Here is a 20,326-nt window from a genome sequence, read left to right as displayed (position 1 = left end):
TTCATCAGGATGGTCTCGATCTCCTGACCTCGTGATCCGCCCGTCTCGGCCTCCCAAAGTGCTGGGATTACAGGCTTGAGCCACCGCGCCCAGCCAGGCTCCCACTTCTAAGTGAGAATATACAGTATTTGGTCTTCTGTTCTTGCGTTAGTTTGCTAAGGATAATAGCCTCTAGCTCCATCCACATTCCTGTGAAGGACAAGATCTTGTTCTTTTTTATGGCTGCATAGTATTCCATGGTACATATGTACCACATTTCTTTATCCAGCCCACCACTGACGGGCACTGAGGCTGACTCCATGTCTTTGCTATTGTGAACAGTGCTGCCGGTTGAGCATTTTTCACGTTTATGGTCCATTTATGTTTCCAATAATGTGAATTGCCTTTTTGTGTCTTTTGCTCTTGTTTCTATTGGGTCACTTGCCTTTTTCTTTTTTTTTCTTGAGACAGAGGTTTTTTGTGTTGTTTGTTTTTTGTTTTGAGACAGAGTCTTGCTCTGTTTCCCAGGCTGGAGTGCAGTGGTGCGATCTCGGCTCACTGCAACCTCCGCCTCCCGGTTTCAAGCAATTCTCTTGCCTCTGCCTCCCAAGTACCTGGAACTACAAGGCACCTGCCACCATGCCTGGCTAATATTTGTATTTTTAGTAGAGACAAGGTTTCACCATGTTGGCCAGGCTGGTCTCAAACTCCTGACTTTGTGATCCACCTGCCTCGGCCTCCCAAAGTGCTGGGATTATGGGTGTGAGCCACCGTGCCCGGCCTAACGAGACAGGGTCTTGTTCTGTTGCCCTGGCTGGAGTGCAGTGGTGCAGTCACGGCTCACTGCAGCCTCAATCTCCTGAGGCTCAAGGCTCAAGCCATCTCCCCAGCTCAGCCTCCTGAGTAGCTGGGACTACAGGCCCACACCGCCGTGCCCGGCAAATTTTTTGTATTTTTTGTAGAGATGAGGTCTCACTTTGTGGTCCTAGCTGGTCTGGAACTCCTGGGCTCAAGCAGTCTGCCTGCCTTAGCCTCCCAAGTCACCTGCCTTTTTTTTTTTTTTTTTTGAGACAGGGTCTGACTGTCACCCAGGCTGGAGAGCAGTGGTGTGATCTCGGCTCACTGCAACCTTTCTCTCCTGGGTTCAAGTGATTGTCCTGCCTCAGCCTACTGAGTAGCTGGGATTACAGGTGTGTACCACCATACCTGGCTAATTTTTATATTTTTAGTAGAGATGGGGTTACCCCATGTTGGCCAGGCTGGTCATGAACCTCAAGGGATCTGCCTGTCTCAGCCTCCCAAAGTGCTGGGATCACAGGCATGAGCCACCACGCCCGGCCTCACCTGCCTTTTTCTTTTTTCTTTTTTTTTTTTTTGAGACGGAGTCTCGCTCTGTCGCCCAGGCTGGAGTGCAGTGGCCGGATCTCAGCTCACTGCAAGCTCCGCCTCCCGGGTTCACGCCATTCTCCTGCCTCAGCCTCTGGAGTAGCAGGGATTACAGGCGCCCGCCACCTCGCCCGGCTAGTTTTTTTGTATTTTTTTAGTAGAGACGGGGTTTCACCATGTTAGCCAGGATGGTCTCGATCTCCTGACCTCGTGATCCGCCCATCTCGGCCTCCCAAAGTGCTGGGATTACAGGCTTGAGCCACCGCGCCCGGCCGCCTTTTTCTTATTAAGGCTTAGGAGCTTGTTGTCTGTTCCGGCTACTTAGCCATTGCTGGTGGCATGTGTGACAGACATCTTTCCCCAGTCCTAGCTGGCTCTCATGGTCATGATGGTGTCCTGGTTCGTTTTAACCTCCTGTGGACTGAGTTAGTCCTGCATCCGACTCCCCTCCACCTTCCGTGCCTTTCTTCCCTCGCCCGCCTTCTCATTCCCACGTTTCCTACTCCTTGTCCAGAACACACAGGGAACAGCCCCCACTTGCCATATCCCCCGACCCCATGCTGCCAGCCCCGCTCTCCCTGGCTTCCTTCCAGGGCCTTCTCAGGTGTTGGTACATGGAGCCCACAGAGCTAACAGCCCCCCACTCCTGAGTCTGGATCTGCTTCAGTGTCTGGGAGGTGGAGGTGAAAGACACCTGCTTTTATTATGGACAGAGCTGACTGGGTGCTGTGGTCCCGTGAGTTTTCAAGGTCACCATCCAGACTTGGGCAGGTTTGCCTTTAGTTGAGGGCAGTGGGGACTACTGCAGGGGACGCCGGTGGCTCCAGCACGTTGCCCAAAGTGTGCCTGGTCTTCGGTCTGCAGGACAATTCTCAGCTCTCAGCGCACATCACAGCCAGCCGGGGGCCCGGGTCTGCCCTTGACTCTGTTCCATTTCGCCCAAGTTGGGGCCGGGGCTTTGGCACTTGGGGAACCCCAGATGGCTGTGAGGGCTGAGGGCCACTGGACTAAAGGGGGTGGTGCTGAAAAGCAGTTTCACACTCAGAGGAGGCACTTGTCCACTGGACTGAAGATCCCTGTCTCAACTCACCCCAGGCTCCAGGAGCGCCTGTCACATGCTGGCACACACGTGCACATGTGAACACAGACAGTAGTGCCCACCCATATGTACACACACACACGGAAACGTGTCCGTGCACACCGTGCATGTACACCTGGTGACTGATCAAAGGTGAGGCGACCGTTCACTGTTGAAAACCAAAAGCTGGAGGTGCTGCCCCTCAAGCCAGGAGGCGGGCGTGGGTCGGCGTGGTCTGGCCAGCAGGGCGAGGCTCTCCCTAGCTTTAGGGGAGGCTGCAGGTGATGCCAGCCCCAGCAGCGTGCTGTCTGCAGCGAATCTGTTGCTGGGGCCAACTCCCCAACGGGGCTGTCGAGGCCTGCTTAGCTTTCAGAGGCGTGTCCACGGGAGCAGGTGTCATGTATCAAATAGGAGATTCAAAGTCAGGTGTTACCACGGCTACAGAAATGCCAGTGTTTTCCTAAGAGTGCGAAGGGACACACACGTGCACCCTCAGGCTCTGACGGAGCCCTGGGTGCCTGCAGCATGCCGTCCAGGACGGGAACACCACAGTGCACTACGCCCTCCTCAGCGCCTCCTGGGCTGTGCTCTGCTACTACGCCGAAGACCTGCGCCTGAAGCTGCCCCTGCAGGTGCGCGGGAGGCGTGGGGACAGGGTGGGCCCGGAGGTCCCCCCAGCCAGGGTTACTGGTGACGGGTCCCCAAACACTGCATCCAGCTGCCCATGCCGACGGCCTTGGGAGGGCTCCTCTTACCCACCCCAACACCAGACCCCAAGAAACATCACCGGGCAAACGGGGCACGTGGTAGCATCCCCCATGGTGGGCTCGCGGGAGATGGGGTCGAGTGAACAGTGTGTGTGCACTGAGCTGACCCCTCCAGGCCCAGACCCCCGCCAGGCCACCTGCTGAGGACCCAGCCTGTGGACGTGGGGTGGAGAAGGCTGCCTCCAGGTGACCTCAGGGACCTGGACCATCTTGGGCCTGGACATGGGTCCGCCACCCACCGTACTGGCTGGCCTGACCCTCACTGCTGCGGGTGGCAGAGACACGCTACTCACCAGTTCCCATCCCTTTTCCACTTGAGGGGCTCTGGGCTACAAACGGACAAACTAAGTGGCCTCGGACCCTGAGGCCCTGAGAAGGGAAGGGGTTCTCCTGGGCCCTCCCAGGGTCTCCCGCGCTCCTTCCCTCTGCTGGAGCCCCTCTGCCCACTGCCCAGTTTGCAAACTTGCACAACCTCCACTCCCACCCCGGGCGTTTGCCCTCCTCTCAGCAGTGGGAGGAGCCACTGACGTTTCCTTCCAGGAGTTACCCAACCAGGCCTCCAACTGGTCAGCCGAGCTGCTGGCGTGGCTGGGCATCCCCAATGTCCTGCTGGAGGTTGTGCCAGACATGCCCCCCGAGTACTACTCCTGCCAGTTCAGAGTGAACAAGCTGCCACGGTAAGGAGGGGGCCCTGCCAGTCAGAGGAAAGAACAGGAGCGAATGGGAGTCGGTGAATGAGTGAGCGGAACTTGGTCCTTCCTCAGGGCTCCCCTCACCTCGAGTTTTCAGCAGGGAATCAGGCCAGGTGGGCGTGCTTGTCACGTGTCTGCGTTTCCAGACCGGCTGCATCGGCCAGGCTAGGGCGGTTGTGCTGCAGGACAGATACCCTCCAAGGCCCAGTGGCTGGACACGCAAGGTCCAGTTCCTGCTCAGGCACACGTGTGGTGCGTCGGTGCGGCACCTGCTCACCACGGTCTCTCAGCCCAGTGGCTGGACACGCAAGGTCCAGTTCCTGCTCAGGCACACGTGTGGTGGGTCAGTGCAGCACCTGCTCACCACGGTCTCTCAGGGCCTGGGTGATGGAGGCTCTGTCTCATCACAGCCTCCCCAACTGCCGAGGTAGAAAACAGGGACCGGTTCTGCCCATGCTGACTCCCTCCTGGAAACGACTCGTGTGTCATCCACACACATTACTACCGGACAAAGCCAGTCGCACTATGGCACCAGGCCTATAGACTGGGGGAGTCCAGAAGTGGCAGGGACCGCTGTCGGGGACCACTGCTGAAGGCAGCCTTTCGGCCACACGGGGTGCCGCCTTTTGGGGCTGGTGGGAAATTCAGTCTCACTCCGTGTTGCCCCACCCGTGACTTCCCAAGATTCTGGTTTCCCAGGGAGGACCCCTGCCCAGTCACTGTCCACCTGCCCACGAGCACCCTCAGCCCCACGCCGGAGCTTCAGGGCGGCACACGGGATGGCGCTCCCTGGCCAGCCTGGCCCTCTCTGCACCGCCCTGCCCTGTGCCCGACCACAGTTTGCTTCCCCCCACCCTGTGTGTGGTGAGGGGTTCTGGGTATCTGGGGGCCTCCTGTGGCCTCCTGTTCCCGGGGATGTGAAAGGCAAAATCGGGAGCCACTGACCTGCCAGGGACCCAGCTGCTTCTCCTGGGGCGAGGGCTGTGCCCGCAGGCCTGTGCTCCTGCGTGTGCACCAGCACCTGGGCCCCAAACCTTCTGCACCATTCACGTGCCCACAGCTTCCTCGGGAGTGACAACCAAGACACCTTCTTCACAAGCACCAAGAGGCACCAGATTGTGAGTGGGGGTCCCTGCTGTGGGCCCCAAACCCTGACTTGGCTCTGAGGATCCTGCCAGCCCCCAGCCTCCGTGGACGCAGAAAGGCCCGCCTGAGATCAGAGGCCTGAGGCCTGAGGCCTGGTCCTGGAGGCTTTGGAAACTGTAGAGGCTGACCTCAGCTTGAAACACAGGGCAGGCCATGGTCTGGGATAGGGGAGGGGTGGGGAAGGGTCCAGTTCCCCTCTGGGACCCCAGGGCTCAAAATAGATATTAGATTTATGGACATGTGGGACAGCCGAGACTAGCCCCAGGCAGGGTGGGTCCTGCTGGCTGGGAGCAGACCCGCCCTGCAGCGACGTCCAAGGATGGGCGGCACCAGGTGGGGCAGGCCCAAGGCACCCTGGCAGGAGGCCTGCTCCTGAGGCCTGCAGGCAGGGAAGGGCCAGTCCAGGCCTACCCACAAGAGGCCCTGCAGACCACCACGGGGCACACAGTCACGTGGGCTGCCCAGGTAGGGGCAAGGCACACCCTGGACACAGCTGACTCCCAGGCTGCCGTGTTTGCCGTCACCCAGGTTGCGGGTTCAGAGTGGGCTGTGCATGGCCAGGCGGGGGCCCAGCTTTGGGTGCAGACTCAACCCCCACATGCCGTGTGGGGCTGGTCAAGGCCTCCGAGCCTGCAGAGCGGGAGAATGAGGCCACCCTGGCGCAGGGGCATCCTGCATGTGAGGTGGTGACACAAATAGCGATCTGATTGTCACCAGAAGGCTAAGAGAGGCCGTCCGTGGGCTTGGCCTTGGCCTGAAGACAGGCTAGCTAGGACATCCCTGTTCTGCTGTTACGTGATCGGTGACCCGCACCATCCTCCACACCCCCTGCAGCTGTTTGAGATCCTGGCCAAGACCCCGTATGGCCACGAGAAGAAAAACCTGCTTGGGATCCACCAGCTGCTGGCAGAGGGTGTCCTCAGCGCTGCCTTCCCCCTGCACGATGTGAGTTTGGGGACTGGGGGCGCCAGCCTGGGTATGGGGGACGAGTCCCCTTGGGTCCTGTTGGCCCCCAGGGAGGCAGGTGTGGGGCAGGCACAGTCAGCCGGCGTGACCACCCAGGAGTCAGAACACTGAACGCACACACGTGGTGGTGTGACCAGGCCATCCCGTGGCCTGTCCAGGGACTCAGGTCCCGCTCTGCGTGGACTGCAGCCCACACGGTGGTGCCTAACACGGGAACAGGCCAGGCCCTGAGCTCTGAATGCTATGGCTCCGTCTCTCTGGGTAGCTTCTCTTGCTGGGAAACACAGTGAGGTCTCTTATCCCCCTCCAGAAGCTGGGTAAACTGAGGCAATGCCAAAGCGGGCACTGACCGGGGCAGCTGCCGCTGCACCTGTTCCTGTCAGCCTTACCATCATCCCTGAGAAAACAGCCACGGTGGGGAGCAGGTGGCCATTTACCCCCTCCCTGGGCCGAGCCTTCCCCCTTGGTCAAGCCAGGCAGGGGCCTCGCAGGCAGCCAGGGCATCCGGGGCCTGGTCCGGCCTGAGCCCACGGCTGCGTGGCCAGGGGGCCAGTCCTGCCCCAATGCCGTCATGGAGGTTAAATGAAAAAGTGGGTGTGGAAATGCCAGGTATCCCACCTCACTGGGGCGGCTCCTTCCGCCAGCCAGGGCCCAGGACGCACAGCACAGGACACCAGCCTGGGGAATCTCCAACCCAGAGAAGGTGCTGGGCCCTGGACCAAGGCCACTGGCTTCTCCCAGCGTGGCCTCTCCAGGCCCTTCCCTGACATGAACCCTCACAGCCCAGGAGTCAGAGAGGCCTCACCACACATGTCCCCTCCTCGGAGAGGTCCTCCTGGACCACCCTGTACCCACCCCTCCACATTACTCTATTTTTTCTTCATGGAGCAATCCCAGACTCCCGGGCCTGATCTGCCCATGTCCCACACTGAAGTCCCCGCACCTACAGCAGTGCCCGGTGGGTAAGCAGGGGGAGTCTCCTACCCACAGTCCTCTCGCCCCCAGGGCCCCTTCAAGATGCCCCCAGAGGGCCCACAGGCTCCGCACCTCAACCAGCGCCAAGTCCTTTTCCAGCACTGGGCGCGCTGGGGCAAGTGGAACAAGTACCAGCCCCTGGACCACGTGCGTAGGTACTTCGGAGAGAAGGTGGCCCTCTACTTCGCCTGGCTCGGTGAGTCCCCCGGCTACCCCCAGACCGCCTGGGCTCCCCCAGCTTGGTCTCAGGTTGTGACAATTTGCCAGTCCATGCCCCTGGAGGGCGGCGTGCGTGCGGGCTTGGACGGTGGGCACGGCTCTTGGCCTCGCCTGGCTGACTCCTGCCGGGCTGCCCTCCTGGCTCTCTCCAAACCTAGTCACTCTAACTGGGGTGCCATGATGATGCCCTGGCCTCCTAATGCCCCAGTAATAGTGCTGAGAACCCCTTCTGCTGGTGGGGGTCTCTCCTGACTCCCTCCCCGACTGTCACTGGCCCATGAGGCCCTGGGGCCTCCCCAGACACTTCCATCCTAGGGAGGTCGCCCCTGCCTGGGTCCAGGCCAAGCCTCTCATCTCCTCCAAGCAGGCCAGCACCTTCCAGATGCCCATCTGCCCCAGGCAACCCCAGAGCCGTTCCTCCTGGGTCCTGGCTGCCCTCACCCCACTCAGCTCTTGGCACCCTCCCTTCCCCATCCTGGGTCGGCCCCAGCCCCTTCATTCTGTGCCCCAGAACTTCCAAAGCCCTTTCTCGTCCCCCCACACAGCCCCACAGTGGACCCAGACGATGGAGCAAGCCAGGGCAGTGGGTGGGGCTGGCAGGCATGGAAGGGCGGTTGGGGTACAGCATTAGGGTGGAGGCACAGCTCCTGTGTGCTAGGACTCACCCGGCCATCTCAGGGCCTGGAGCAGCAACCCTGGGACAGCACGGCCAGGCTGAGGGCTGCTGGGGGCAAGCAGGGCCAGGGCTGCATCTGGGCTCCAGGCAGACTTGCATTTCACAGCGGTCACTCTGGCCAGCAGAGACAGGCAGGAGACAGGACACCAGGCCCGGGACTGGACTAGCCCTATGGGAGGCGGTCGGGGTACATGCTGAGGGCCTGGGGTAACTGAGGGATTGTGGCTGTGGTCAGATGAGGCAGGGGCCAGGGTGGGGGTTGGGTGGTGGGGAGGGAGGCACCCAGAATGACCCGTGGTTTCCCTGGGGCTGGAACACAGGTGGGCCCACACTTCTGTGGTGAGCAGGACGTGGAGGGACTTCTCTGTCCATCCTGGGCAGATTGGTTGGCATGAGCTGGCTGAGAGGGCATCCAGAGGTGGAGAGCCTGGTGGGCTGGAATCCCAGCAGCACTGGTGTCGGGGTCAGTGTGGTAGGGATGTCCAGAGTCTAGGGCAGAGGCCCAGAAGGGTGCGGCCCTGCCAGAGCTGCCAGGGAGAGTTGTGCACCTCTTGGCTTCCTCACATAGGGCCCCAGCCCCCAAGCTGGGCTGAGGGTGGTCCCTAGGGGACAAGCATGGCTGTGTGGACCCCTACCTGGGGCCCCCAAGCCCGGGTTCCTAATGGTGGACCCCTGCCATCCTCTCTGCAGGGTTTTACACAGGCTGGCTCCTGCCAGCAGCGGTGGTGGGCACACTGGTGTTCCTGGTGGGCTGCTTCCTGGTGTTCTCAGATATACCCACGTGAGTGTTCCTCTCCGCAGCTCTGAGGCCTGGTGCTGGGCCTCCAGAGGGGTGTGGGATGGGGGGACCCCTGGGTGTGAGGCCCTGTGCAGACAGCTGGTGCTTGAAGTGATTGAGGTGAGAGGTGAGCACATGCCTGTCCTCAGGAGTGTCACAGAGGGCCTTGTGGACATGGCTGAAAGGCTGGCAGGTGGACCGGAGTGCTCCCGGGCTGACAGGTGGACAGGAGTGCTCCAAGACTGACAGGTGCACAGGAAGGCCCTGGGCTGACAGGTGGTCAGGAGTGCTCCCGGGCTGACAGGTGGTCAGGAGTGCTCCAAAGCTGACACAGATGGACAGGAGTGCTCCAAGGCTGACAGGTGGGCAGGAGTGCTCCCATGCTAATTTTATTGGCACTCTTATTTATTGTAATAATGTAAGCTTTCTTATAATATTAATGGGCTTTTGTTTTAGTTTATTATGGAACTGAAATTCAGAAACTTAACTCAGACATTGTCATGGCATATATTTTAAAACAACTATTTTCTTAAGAAATGCTGGGCCTGGCTGGGCACGGTGGCTCACGCTTGTAATTCCAGCACTTTGAGAGGCCGAGGCGGGCGACTCACGAGGTCAGGAGATCGAGACCACAGTGAAACCCCGTCTCTACTAAAAATACAAAAAATTAGCTGGGCGCGGTGGCGGGCACCTGTAGTCCCAGCTACTCAGGAGGCTGTGGCAGGAAAATGGCGTGAACCCGGGAGGCGGAGCTTGCAGTGAGGCCGAGGTCGAGATCGCACCACTGCACTCCAGCCTGGGCTACAGAGCGAGACTCTGTCTCAAAAAAAAAAAAAAGAAAAAAAAGAAATGCTGGGTCTGGCAAAGGCAGTGGTGGGGAGAGAGGACAAGGGAGGCGCCTGGCTGGGAGGAGCAACCAGCCCCCCTCCCCCATTAACTCCCACCCCTCCACTCCATGCCTTGAAGGCAGGAACTGTGTGGCAGCAAGGACAGCTTTGAGATGTGCCCACTTTGCCTCGATTGCCCTTTCTGGCTGCTCTCTAGCGCCTGTGCCCTGGCCCAGGTATGAGAAGAGGTGGGTGGGGTAAGGGATTTGGGAGTCGGGGGATGAGGAGGGCAGCTCCCCTGGTCCTGATCCTGACTCTGCCTGCACCAGCCCCTGTCCTGCTTGTCACCACGTAAAGGCGGAACGCTCCGTGAGCTCCTTAACCTTTGTTCTCTCGCCTGGAACTGGGGTTATGCCTGGCACACACCTCCCAGCACTTGGCAGAGTGCCTGCACTCAGTAGTGGCCCATGTTAGTACTTCTCACTCGAGGACACCCCAGGCCAGGACTCTAGCTCTGGCACTCTGGGGGCACCTGGCCCTTGGCTCCAAGGCAGACAAACCCTGGAGCTGCCAGGGCACAGGCAGAACCAAAAGGTTGGACTTCTGAGCGGAATTCCCAGCTTGCGAGACCTGGGCAGGAGGCTCCTGCAGTCCCTGAGCCCCACTGTCCCCCACCTGCCTGGCATGCTTCCTAGGTCTGTCCACCTTCCCAGGGACCTCGGCCTCGCTTGTACCCCACGTGCACTGGACCCAGAGCCCTCGGCACTGCTGACGGGCCAGATGCCCTTTGATTTCACTCCTGGGAATCCACCTGGATGATTCCTAGGACCACAAATGAGGACTGAAAACAGCAGAGACTTATTCTCACAGACCCGGGGCTGGAGTCCAGAATCAAGGTGTTGGCAGGCTTGGCCACTTCTGGGCATTCGACCTCAGGCCTCTCTCCTGGCTTCTGGTGCTGCTGGGGGCCTTGGTCCTCCCTGGCTTGTGGCCCCCTCATTCCAATCTCCGCTTCCGTCTCCACCTGGCCTTCCCCTCTGTGTCTGCGTGCTGGTTCCTCTTCTCCCCTTTTGTGAGGGTTTGTCCAGGGTGCTCTCATTTGGAGATCCTTAATCTACAAAGGCCCTTATTCAAATAAGATTACATTCTGAGGTTCCCAACGAACCTATCTTTTGGGGGCCAGAATTCAACTCACTAGAGTTCATCCTCTGGTTCCCAAAACTTCATGTCCATCCCATGTGGAAAATACATTCATCTCATCTCAGCATCCTCCAAAGTCTCAACCTCTTACAGCATTAACTCTAGTCCAAAATCCCATGAAAATTTCAGCTCAGAAAGTCCCAAATCACATCCTCAAAGTCAGGTGTGGGTGAGACCGGGGTGTGGGCCGTCCTGAGGCAAAATTCCTCTCCCTCTGTGGGTCTGTGCTTCCAAAACACAGTCGGGGGCTGGGCGCGGTGGCTCACGCCTGTCATCCCAGCACTCTGGGAGGCCGAGGCGGGCGGATCACGAGGTCAGAAGATCGAGACCATCCTGGCTAACACGGTGAAACTCTGTCTCTACTAAAAATACAAAAAATTAGCCGGGCGTGGTGGCGGCACCTGTAGTCCCAGCTACTTGGGAGGCTGAGGCAGGAGAATGGCGTGAACCCGGGGGGTGGAGCTTGCAGTGAGCGGAGATCGCACCACTGCACTCCAGCCTAGGCAACAGAGCCAGACTCCGTCTCAAACAAACAAACAAATAAACAAAACACACAGTGGGGGGATGTATGTGGGATGCACATTCCCATTCCAGAAGGAAGGAATGCTGGAAGGAACAAGGGGCCTCCAGTCCCAAGCAAGTCTGGACGCTCCACATCCCTGCCACAGGCCGGCCGGCTGTTCGACCACGGCGGCACCGTCCTCTTCAGCTTGTTCATGGCACTGTGGGCCGTGCTGCTCCTGGAGTACTGGAAGCGGAAGAGCGCCACGCTGGCCTACCGCTGGGACTGCTCTGATTACGAGGACATCGAGGTGAGCCACCCCCGCTAGACCACGGTCACACCTGGCGAGGGCCACCACTGAGCACCGGCTCCCTTCCAGGAGAGGCCTCGGCCCCAGTTTGCCGCCTCAGCCCCCACGACAGCCCCGAACCCCATCACGGGTGAGGACGAGCCCTACTTCCCCGAGAGGAGCCGCGCGCGCCGCATGCTGGCTGGCTCGGTGGTGATCGTCATGATGGTACGCGGTCCCCTGCCCTCCACTCATGCCTCCATCCTCCTGCACCACGTGGGGTGGTTTTTGTCCCCCATCCCACCGTGGTGCCGAGGCCAGATGCCTCCTCTGGGCGCAGGACCCTCACTCCCTGCAGAGAGGCCCCCATGTGCCCAGGCTCCAGGGAGGGGCTGAGCCCAGGGCTTGGCTGTGGGGTCCCGGCTGAGAGTCATACAGAGGACCTGGCAGGGGCTCCCCGTGGGTGTGGGCATGGGGGTTGGTTTCAAGCAAGGGGGTCGGTTTCAAGGAAAAGAGAAGCAGGCACCCCAGCAGGGCCATTCGCTGCACCCTGTCTTGCCTTCCAGCCAGAGGGGCTTCCTAATAGGACCCCTCCCACCCTGCCAAGATGTCAGGAATCCCCAGTTCCTGGGATGGGATGGCTCTAACACTCACAGTGGCTGCCTTGACACCCAGATGTGGCCCAGCCTCTAACCCTAACCCCACCTCTGCCTGAACAACCCATCAGGAAGGACGTCACCTGGGAGTACAGCCAGGGCTGGAGGCAGGGGTGCTTCCCAGAGGAGGCAGTGCTGGGGCCAGCAGTGGACTAGGAGAGCTGTCAGGGGCCATGGCCTGAGGGTGCTGGGGTGCCCAAGCCACTGTGAAGGGGCTCACGGGCCTCCCTGCCCCTGCAGGTGGCCGTAGTGGTCATGTGCCTCGTGTCTATCATCCTGTACCGCGCCATCATGGCCATCGTGGTGTCCAGGTCGGGCAACACCCTCCTCGCAGCCTGGGTGAGCCTCTGCCGCCTGCCTCGGGGGGGCCCTAAGCAGCCCCTCATCCAGCTCTGACTGCCTGTCTCCTGTCAGGCCTCTCGCATCGCCAGCCTCACAGGGTCTGTAGTGAACCTCATCTTCATCCTCATCCTCTCCAAGATCTATGTGTCCCTGGCCCACGTCCTGACACAATGGGGTGAGTGGGCTGAGGCCGGCCAGGCACTGACCAGGGGCCCACCCTGCCGGCCCCAAGCCAGAACATGACTTTCTCACTCACTGACACACACGGCCCTCACTTCTATTTCTTTCTTCTTTCTTTTTTCTTTTGAGACAGGATCTCACTCTGTTGCCAAAGCTGGAGTGCACTGGCATGATCATGGCTCACTGCAGCCTTGACCTCCCAGGCTCAAGGGATCCTCCTGCCTCAGCCTCCTGAGTACCTGGGACCACTGTGCCTAGCTGAATTTTTTTTTTTTTTTTATAGAGACAGGGGTCTCACTATGTGGCCCAGGCTGGTTTCCAGGCCCTGGCCTCAAGTGATCCTTCTGCCTAGGCCTCTCAGAGTGCTGGGATTACAGGCATGAGCCACGGCACCTGCTTTTCTTTCTCTTTCTGATTGTTTTTGGCACCCCAGGTGGGACACAAATGATCCCTGCGTTAGGATGCCAGTGCCCCCATTTCTAAGTGTGGTACCGACTGGAGGTTCTGCGACTCCCCCGAGGCTCCCTTAAAAGAGCAGTGAGCAGGGCCTTCCTGGAGATCAAGGACCCTGGGGGCACTCAAGCACCCAAGGAATTCTCGCCCCTCCACAGGGTCCCCTCCAGGCTGCGAGGTCCCCAGGTGGGAGACGTCCCTCCAGAACAGGGCCGCTGAGCCTCTGTGGGGTGGTGTGGGGGATCGGCCGCTGGACTGGGCAGCTGCCTCTCGGTTCTTCCCTCTCCCGTCCCCTCCCTTCAGCCTTCTCTTTCTCTGTCTCATTTCCTGAGGACAAACACTTAGGGACCAACCTATTCATTCCATAAGCTGCTGCCTCTCACCAGCCCTGCTCTAGCCTGGGGGTGAATAGCCTTGAACAAAAGCGGGCAGCCCTGCCCTGGGGCCCAGGTTCTAGGAGAGGGGACAGAACTGGCTGCCTGCACAGCTACAGATAATGGGAGAGGGCTTAAGTGCTGAGGAGGAAGTGCCTCCTGCTGGGTGGCCAGGGGAAGGTGGGTGTCAGGGAAAGACCTATGCAGGTGGCAGGTGTCTCGGGGAGAGGTTCCTGGTGCTGGACGGCCAAGGGCAGGGCCCTGGGGGGAGCCGCCCAGCTGCTTCTGCAACTGTGAGGTGTTGTGGCTCCCTCTTTCCCTCCGGTAACCTTTAGCCTTTTATGCTCCTGACTCTGGCACCTGCACCAGAGCCCAGTCCCCTTCACAGGCTTGGCCTCAAGCCTCTATTCTGTTTCTCTGACCCCTCCCCTGACTACCCGCCTGAGTGCACCCCATTCATTATTAGTGTTGGGATATAGGTATTATCCATTTTCCCAATTCCTCTTATCAACATGTTTTTGGGTGACTTTGGTAATGTCACACTTTGTCCCCTTCTTTAAAATATCTGGATGATATGGCCTTTTCCTCACCCGTGTGTGGCAAGGTGGTCCTAGGAGAGGGGGCCCCTAGTTGGATGCTAGTGACTCCCCCAGGGACTGAGCCCAGGCTCTCCATGCCACAGAAATGCACCGCACCCAGACCAAGTTCGAGGACGCCTTCACCCTCAAGGTGTTCATCTTCCAGTTCGTCAACTTCTACTCCTCACCCATCTACATTGCCTTCTTCAAGGGCAGGTTGGTGGACACCTCTCCCTCTGGCCCCAGCTCGCCCCAGCTCGGTTCTGCTTGTTTCCCGCTGCCTGGGCACCAGGCATCACCCAGCCGTGCTCAGGCAGGGTGGAGGATGGAACGGGAGACCCAGGCAGGGGACGGGACCCATGCCGCCCTGCACTTCTGAGCAAACAGGGGCTGCCCACCTCTTGGTCCCCACCCAGCTCGGGGGTCCACAGGAGGCCCACCTTGCAGCCTGGACTCTACACCACAGTTCGTACTCCCTCCAGGGCAGGTGCAGCAACTCTGCTCAGGCCTCAAGAGCCCAGGGAAGTGGGAGGAGACAGGAAAGATTCCATCAAGGCTCATGACCTTGACTTTCTCCTAGGTTTGTGGGATACCCAGGCAACTACCACACCTTGTTTGGAGTCCGCAACGAGGAGGTAAGTGTGCCTGAGGCCCGGGGCTAGAGGATGAGCTGTGTGCTTCCTCTCACTTCCATTCGAGCTTTGATTTGCAACAATTCCTCCCGCCACCGGCTACCTCATCGCCCAGCCAGGGCCAGCTGTGCAGCTGACCACTTAGGACTCCCAGCCTCTCTTCACCACTTATTCTGACCCTCAATATGTCCCATTCAGAACCACACCCAAATACTCTGGGCTGGGCACCGTGGCTCACGCCTGTAATCTCAGCACCTAGGGAAGCAGAGGGAGGAGGATCGCGTGAGCCCAAGAGTATGAGACCAGCTTGGGCAACATAGTGAGACCTCGTCTCCACAAAAATAAAAACAAGCAAACCAGAAAACCTACCCCACCCCAGCTGTCCTGGCCCGTATTACTGTTTCCCCATTTTAACCCAATTCACACCTGAGACAAGAGTGAGCCATTATGGTGGAGGCAGAGCCTCTGGCACACAGGGGCCGCAGAGGCTGGCCTCCCTCACAGGCTTGGCGTGCTGCCGCCATGGCTGTCGGAGTTCTCCCAGTGGCCGGCTGTCCTCTCCCCATCAGTACAGGGGGCTCTGCCTGTGACTTCGTATCTCTAAGAGCCAGGTGTGAACCTGGTTTTTTAGAAAGTAAGTGGAAGTTGACCTGGTGGAGGATGAAGCATTGTTGTCATGGGGGTTCCTGCAAAGCAGACCCCAAGACAGAGATTATGGTGCAAGTAATCGATGTGTGCGTCACCCCAGAAGTAGTCTCCATTGTGCCACAGCCCCTCCAAGAGACCGTAGAGAAGCCCTCAAAACTGTCCCCGTGGCATGGCCCCTCCTGGGTTCGGGCCAGGCATGTCCCAGCAGCTGGGGTCACAGGCGCAGGGTGGGTGCATCTGGAGCCATCCACAGGTGGCCTCTGGGCTGGACTGGGACCTAAGTGGACCCCTGCCGAGTCCCCGGCCTGAAAGACTTCCTCTCCTTTTGGAAGAGGAGGAGGAGGAGAGAGACTTTGCATGGGGCCTGGACCATGAGCCGGCCCAACTGCAAAGTGGCTGCCCCCAAAGGGGTGCTCTCCATTTTCATGTGAGAGGGAAAGGGACGGCTGGGGATGGAGTGGGGAGTGTGGCTGCGGGTGCCACAATGGACCAGCCAGAGGACTTTCAATTGTTAAGTGGGAAAATTTCCCAACCCAAACTGGCTTAAACAAAAAAGGGAGTTTTCGGCCAGGTGTGGTGGCTCACACCTGTAATCCCAGCACTTTGGGAGGCCAAGGCAGGTGGATCACGAGGTCAGGAGTTGGATAATAGCCTGGCCAATATGGTGAAATCCCATCTCTACTAAAAATACAAAAATTAGCTGGGCATGGTGGCGGGCGCCTGTAGTCCCAGCTACTCAGGAGGCTGAGGCAGAAGAATCGCTTGAACCTGGGTTGCAGGGGCCGAGATTGTGCCACTGCACTCCAGCCTGGGCAACAAAATGAGACCCCGTCTCAAAAAAAAAAAAAGGTGGGGGGGGAATTTTCTTGGCTCTTGTGCTGAAAATGCTCAGGGCTATGCGGACTTAGGTATGAATGATCCAGGTGTTAAAAATGCTGCACTGCTGTTCCCAGCATTGCCTGTGTTCTCAGAAAGACTATCCCCACCTGGAGGGAAGGTGCCCTGCAGTGTGGCCGACACTCTCGGACTTAGCACCCCTTGCAAGGCACGTGTTCCCAGGAACTCCCTGTGTCCACCTCTCACTGGCTTGAATGGGGTCACTGATTGGTGGGGCCTGCCTCGTGGGCCTGTCCTGAAGCCAGAGGCTACAGTCAGCCCCATGTAACCCCTTGTGGGTCTCCAAAGGAAAACTGGGGTGCCATTAGGTACATATAGCAGTGCCCCCTGCAGCTGTTCCAATGCACAGTCTTCCAGCTGGACCTGGTGGTTCCTGTGAGGTCAGGAGGGGGATTGGGGTGGGAGCATCACTGCAACCCTCGAGGTGCCCAAGGCATGTCAGAAGGGAGGTGGGGGGCCAGGAAGAGGGCCAGCTTTGAGACAAGAAGGAATGGGTGGGCGAGTGGCTGGTCCCTCTCCCAGCTAACCTGAGCCCTGCTGCCCTAGTGCGCGGCTGGAGGCTGCCTCATCGAGCTGGCACAGGAGCTCCTGGTCATCATGGTGGGCAAGCAGGTCATCAACAACATGCAGGAGGTCCTCATCCCGTGAGTCCCCCACTCCACCCTGGGTGGCATCCAAGGACCAAGGGACCCCAGAGCACCTGGTGGTAGCAGCCCCCAGCCCAGCCCTAGCTGGGAGAAGAGGTGAAGGGAAGGCAGGGTCCGTCCCTTCCTGGACATTAGCACCTTGCCTGGGGAGGGGGATGGGGAGTGTGCCCGGCCATCTGCCTCGGGCTCTGGGCTGCCAGCCCTGCAGCTGCCGTGTGGCTGGCTGAGGTCTTCTGGGTTATGGTTGTGGAAGGCGCTACCCCTGGGACCAGCTTTGGCTGGGGAGGGGGTCTGGGATCCTGGGGCCAGGCTGGGGTGATGGCTGTGTCCATTCAGAGATGCTGCGGCTGGGCCAGGGTGTTCCTTGGCATCCCCAGCCCCCAATGTAGCACAAGAGGGAGGAGGAAAAGGAGGCCCCAGGCTCAGGGTTGATCCTCAGACACGTCTGCCTCAGATGCTCTTGCCAGGGACATCCTGACCACAAGGCTCCCATCTCCTTAGTGCCACCTCTACTGGCAGGCACTGTGGCCCCCATCAAGGCAACTGGGTCCCCCTCTCAAGCCAGAGTCCTTCACAGAGGCTGCCCAGGGCCTCTCCTCCCGCTCAAGGCCAGACTGATCTGAGTGCCCTCCCAGCGCCCCCTCAACACCTGATCTCCCCGCAGAAGACAGCACCCAAATCAGCACTGCCTTTTCTGGGCCACCACAAATAGCAGTTGGGAGATGGTGGCCACGCCACATCCTGAGAGGTGGCCCTGCCTCTGGGGACTATTGGTGCTGTGAAACCACAAGACCATAAGGTGCAGGGTGGAGCTCCGTGCCTGGCAGGACAGGGCGGGGACGAGTGACAGTGTGATAAGGCAACACACACACATGTTCCTTGTAGGACGAACCCAACATGTGGGCCTCCATGACATCTGCTTTCCCTGGGACACAACAGTGGTCCTCGTCCACTCGCTCCCAACCTTGGCGGAGCTCTTGGGCACTGCTTTGCAATTCTGGGAGGAGCCCATTACCCCTAAAGCCTTAAGGAACAATGCAGGGGGCTGGGAGGGTGGACCGCCCCTCTGCATCTGACCAACAGACACAGACGCTTTCACTGAGTCCAATCTGCAAAGGTCTTGGCTCTCACTGTGTCCACCCCTTGGGCCCCAGACCCCACCCCTCCCTGCTGCCTTGAATTGCAAAGCAACAGGCTCGTCCTGGCCACATCTTCCCCAGGACTACAGCAGTCACTGAGACCCACCATGGATCAAAGGCCATTTTCCTGTATTCCCATCCCCAGGAAGCTAAAGGGCTGGTGGCAGAAGTTCCGGCTTCGCTCCAAGAAGACGAAGGCGGGAGCTTCTCCAGGGGCTAGCCAGGGGCCCTGGGAGGCGGACTATGAGCTTGTGCCCTGTGAGGGTCTGTTCGACGAGTACCTGGAAATGGGTAGGAGCCCGTTAGCAGCTACAGCAGTGGCTGGTGCCGTGGGCAGGGATGGGCAGCCACTCTGCTCAGGGACCTCCCAGCCTGACATTGCTCTGTCTACATCTGCCCTGAAATGTGCTGTGGTGGTGGGGTGGGGACAGAGGGTGGGGCCTGTGGAGAATCCAGAAAGGAATTCTTTTCCCCTGAGAGTGCCCAGGAGGGTTGGCTGAGGACAGAGGGGCACCCAGGAGGGTTGGCTGAGGACAGAGGCGCACCGGCACAGGGAGGAGGCCCCCGGGGTCGTTGCGGACTCCCCTAGGGTCCCTGGACCTAGAACGCACGGGCCAGAGCAAGGGAAGAATTAGGAGAGCAGGCCCTGGCGGCTGACAGAAGCCCTCCAAGGGTGAAGCCACACTGCCAGGCAGCGGCCTGGACAGCCGATGTCCCCAGAAATCTCAGTGCTCACGCTATTTGCGGAGCCACACCTGTCACCTTGACAGGTAGTGGCCAGTACCAGTGGCTCATTGCCTGCACAGGTGGTGCACTCTGGAGGGCGGGTCTGCACCACCTGTGCTGTCGCTGCAGCGCAGGGTCTGACTCTGAGCTGACAAAGGGAGAAGGAATCATCAGGCAATATTTTTGTTTTGTTTTGTTTTTTGTTTTTTTAAGACGGAGTCTCGCTTTGTCACCCAGGCTGGAGTGCAGTGGTGCAATCTCGGCTCACTGCAAGCTTCGCCTCCCGGGTTCACGCCATTCTCCTGCCTCAGCCTCCCGAGTAGCTGGGACTACAGGCGCCGCCACCACACCCAGCTAATTTTTTGTATTTTTAGTAGAGACGGGGTTTCACCATGTTAGCCAGGATAGTCCTGATCGCCTGACCTCATGATCCGCCCGCCTCGGCTTCCCAAAGTGCTGGTATCACAGGTGTGAGCCACCGTCCCGGGCCTGTTTTCGTTTTGTTTTTTGAGACGGAGTCTCCCTCTGTCGCCCAGGCTGGAGTGCAGTGGCACCATCTCAGCTCACTCCAACCTCTACCTCCCAAGTTCAAGCAATTCTCCTGCCTCAGCCTCCCGGGTAGCTGGGATTACAGGTGCCCACCACCACGTCCAGCTAATTTTGTATTTTTAGTACAGATGGGGTTTCACCGTATTGGCCAGGCTGGTCTCGAACTCCTGATCTCAGGTGATCCACCCGCCTCAGCCTCCCAAAGTGCTGGGGATTACAGGCGTGAGACACTGTGCCTGGCAGGCAGCTCTTAACCTATGAAGAGGGCATGTGAGCCTGCACGGCCTGGAGCGCCCCAGCGCAGCGGCGGCTTCTGTGGAAAGGGAGCAGGCAGTTCCCAGGGCGAGGAGTGGACGCCCTGACCCTCCACCACTGGACCCTGGACCCCAATGATGTCACTAGTAATTCTGGACGAAGACCCAGGAACCCCTTCCAAAGAGCCATCTCCTAACAGCTCCCCTGAGGGGCGAGTGGAGAAGCCGGTTGTAAAATCAGAAGCAGGTTTCTGCTCCCACGCGCGCCCCGAGTTAGTCCATGAACTCACCCAGCCGGGGGAGGCCCGTGACCAGCCGGAAACACGGAGCTCAGGGCAGGACGGCCGGCCTGGGGCCGGTCAGGGGCGATGGCCCTGGCGCTGCGCGGTCCAGGACGAAGGAGGCCAGGAGGAGGGGAACGAGCCGCGATGGGGCGGCGGCACCACGTGGACGGGCCGGTCCTCCGCGGGGGGCGCGTCCCGAGGGCTGAGGGCGGACGGTGGGAGAGCCCGGCCGTGCCCCCCGCCCCGCAGTGCTGCAGTTCGGCTTCGTCACCATCTTCGTGGCCGCCTGTCCGCTCGCGCCGCTCTTCGCTCTGCTCAACAACTGGGTGGAGATCCGCCTGGACGCGCGCAAGTTCGTCTGCGAGTACCGGCGCCCGGTGGCCGAGCGCGCCCAGGACATCGGCATCTGGTTCCACATCCTGGCGGGCATCACGCACCTGGCGGTCACCAGCAACGTGAGGCGCGGGCGGGGGCGGGGCCAGCTGGG

At 59.7% G+C, this 20,326-nt stretch overlaps 1 protein-coding gene across 1 annotated transcript in view; it reads left to right on the top strand.

Annotated features, from left to right (window-relative positions):
* Positions 1–20,326, top strand: part of ANO7 (anoctamin 7) — a 44,472-nt gene that overhangs the window by 15,388 nt on the left and 8,758 nt on the right. The window contains exons 5-20 of the mRNA XM_011929639.1: positions 2,968–3,075; positions 3,751–3,887; positions 4,963–5,020; positions 5,883–5,993; positions 7,020–7,185; positions 8,575–8,665; positions 9,629–9,725; positions 11,358–11,501; positions 11,571–11,708; positions 12,377–12,475; positions 12,551–12,653; positions 14,168–14,279; positions 14,644–14,698; positions 16,787–16,884; positions 18,172–18,317; positions 20,089–20,294. Of these exons, the coding sequence (XP_011785029.1) occupies positions 2,968–3,075; positions 3,751–3,887; positions 4,963–5,020; positions 5,883–5,993; positions 7,020–7,185; positions 8,575–8,665; positions 9,629–9,725; positions 11,358–11,501; positions 11,571–11,708; positions 12,377–12,475; positions 12,551–12,653; positions 14,168–14,279; positions 14,644–14,698; positions 16,787–16,884; positions 18,172–18,317; positions 20,089–20,294 (1,869 nt within the window). The remainder of the gene's footprint in view (positions 1–2,967; positions 3,076–3,750; positions 3,888–4,962; positions 5,021–5,882; positions 5,994–7,019; positions 7,186–8,574; positions 8,666–9,628; positions 9,726–11,357; positions 11,502–11,570; positions 11,709–12,376; positions 12,476–12,550; positions 12,654–14,167; positions 14,280–14,643; positions 14,699–16,786; positions 16,885–18,171; positions 18,318–20,088; positions 20,295–20,326) is intronic.

The sequence above is a fragment of the Colobus angolensis genome, unplaced genomic scaffold (genome assembly GCF_000951035.1).
Source record: "Colobus angolensis palliatus isolate OR3802 unplaced genomic scaffold, Cang.pa_1.0 Scaffold82, whole genome shotgun sequence".
NCBI classification, from domain to species: domain Eukaryota; kingdom Metazoa; phylum Chordata; class Mammalia; order Primates; family Cercopithecidae; genus Colobus; species Colobus angolensis.
This window is presented reverse-complemented; position numbering and strand designations above follow the sequence as displayed.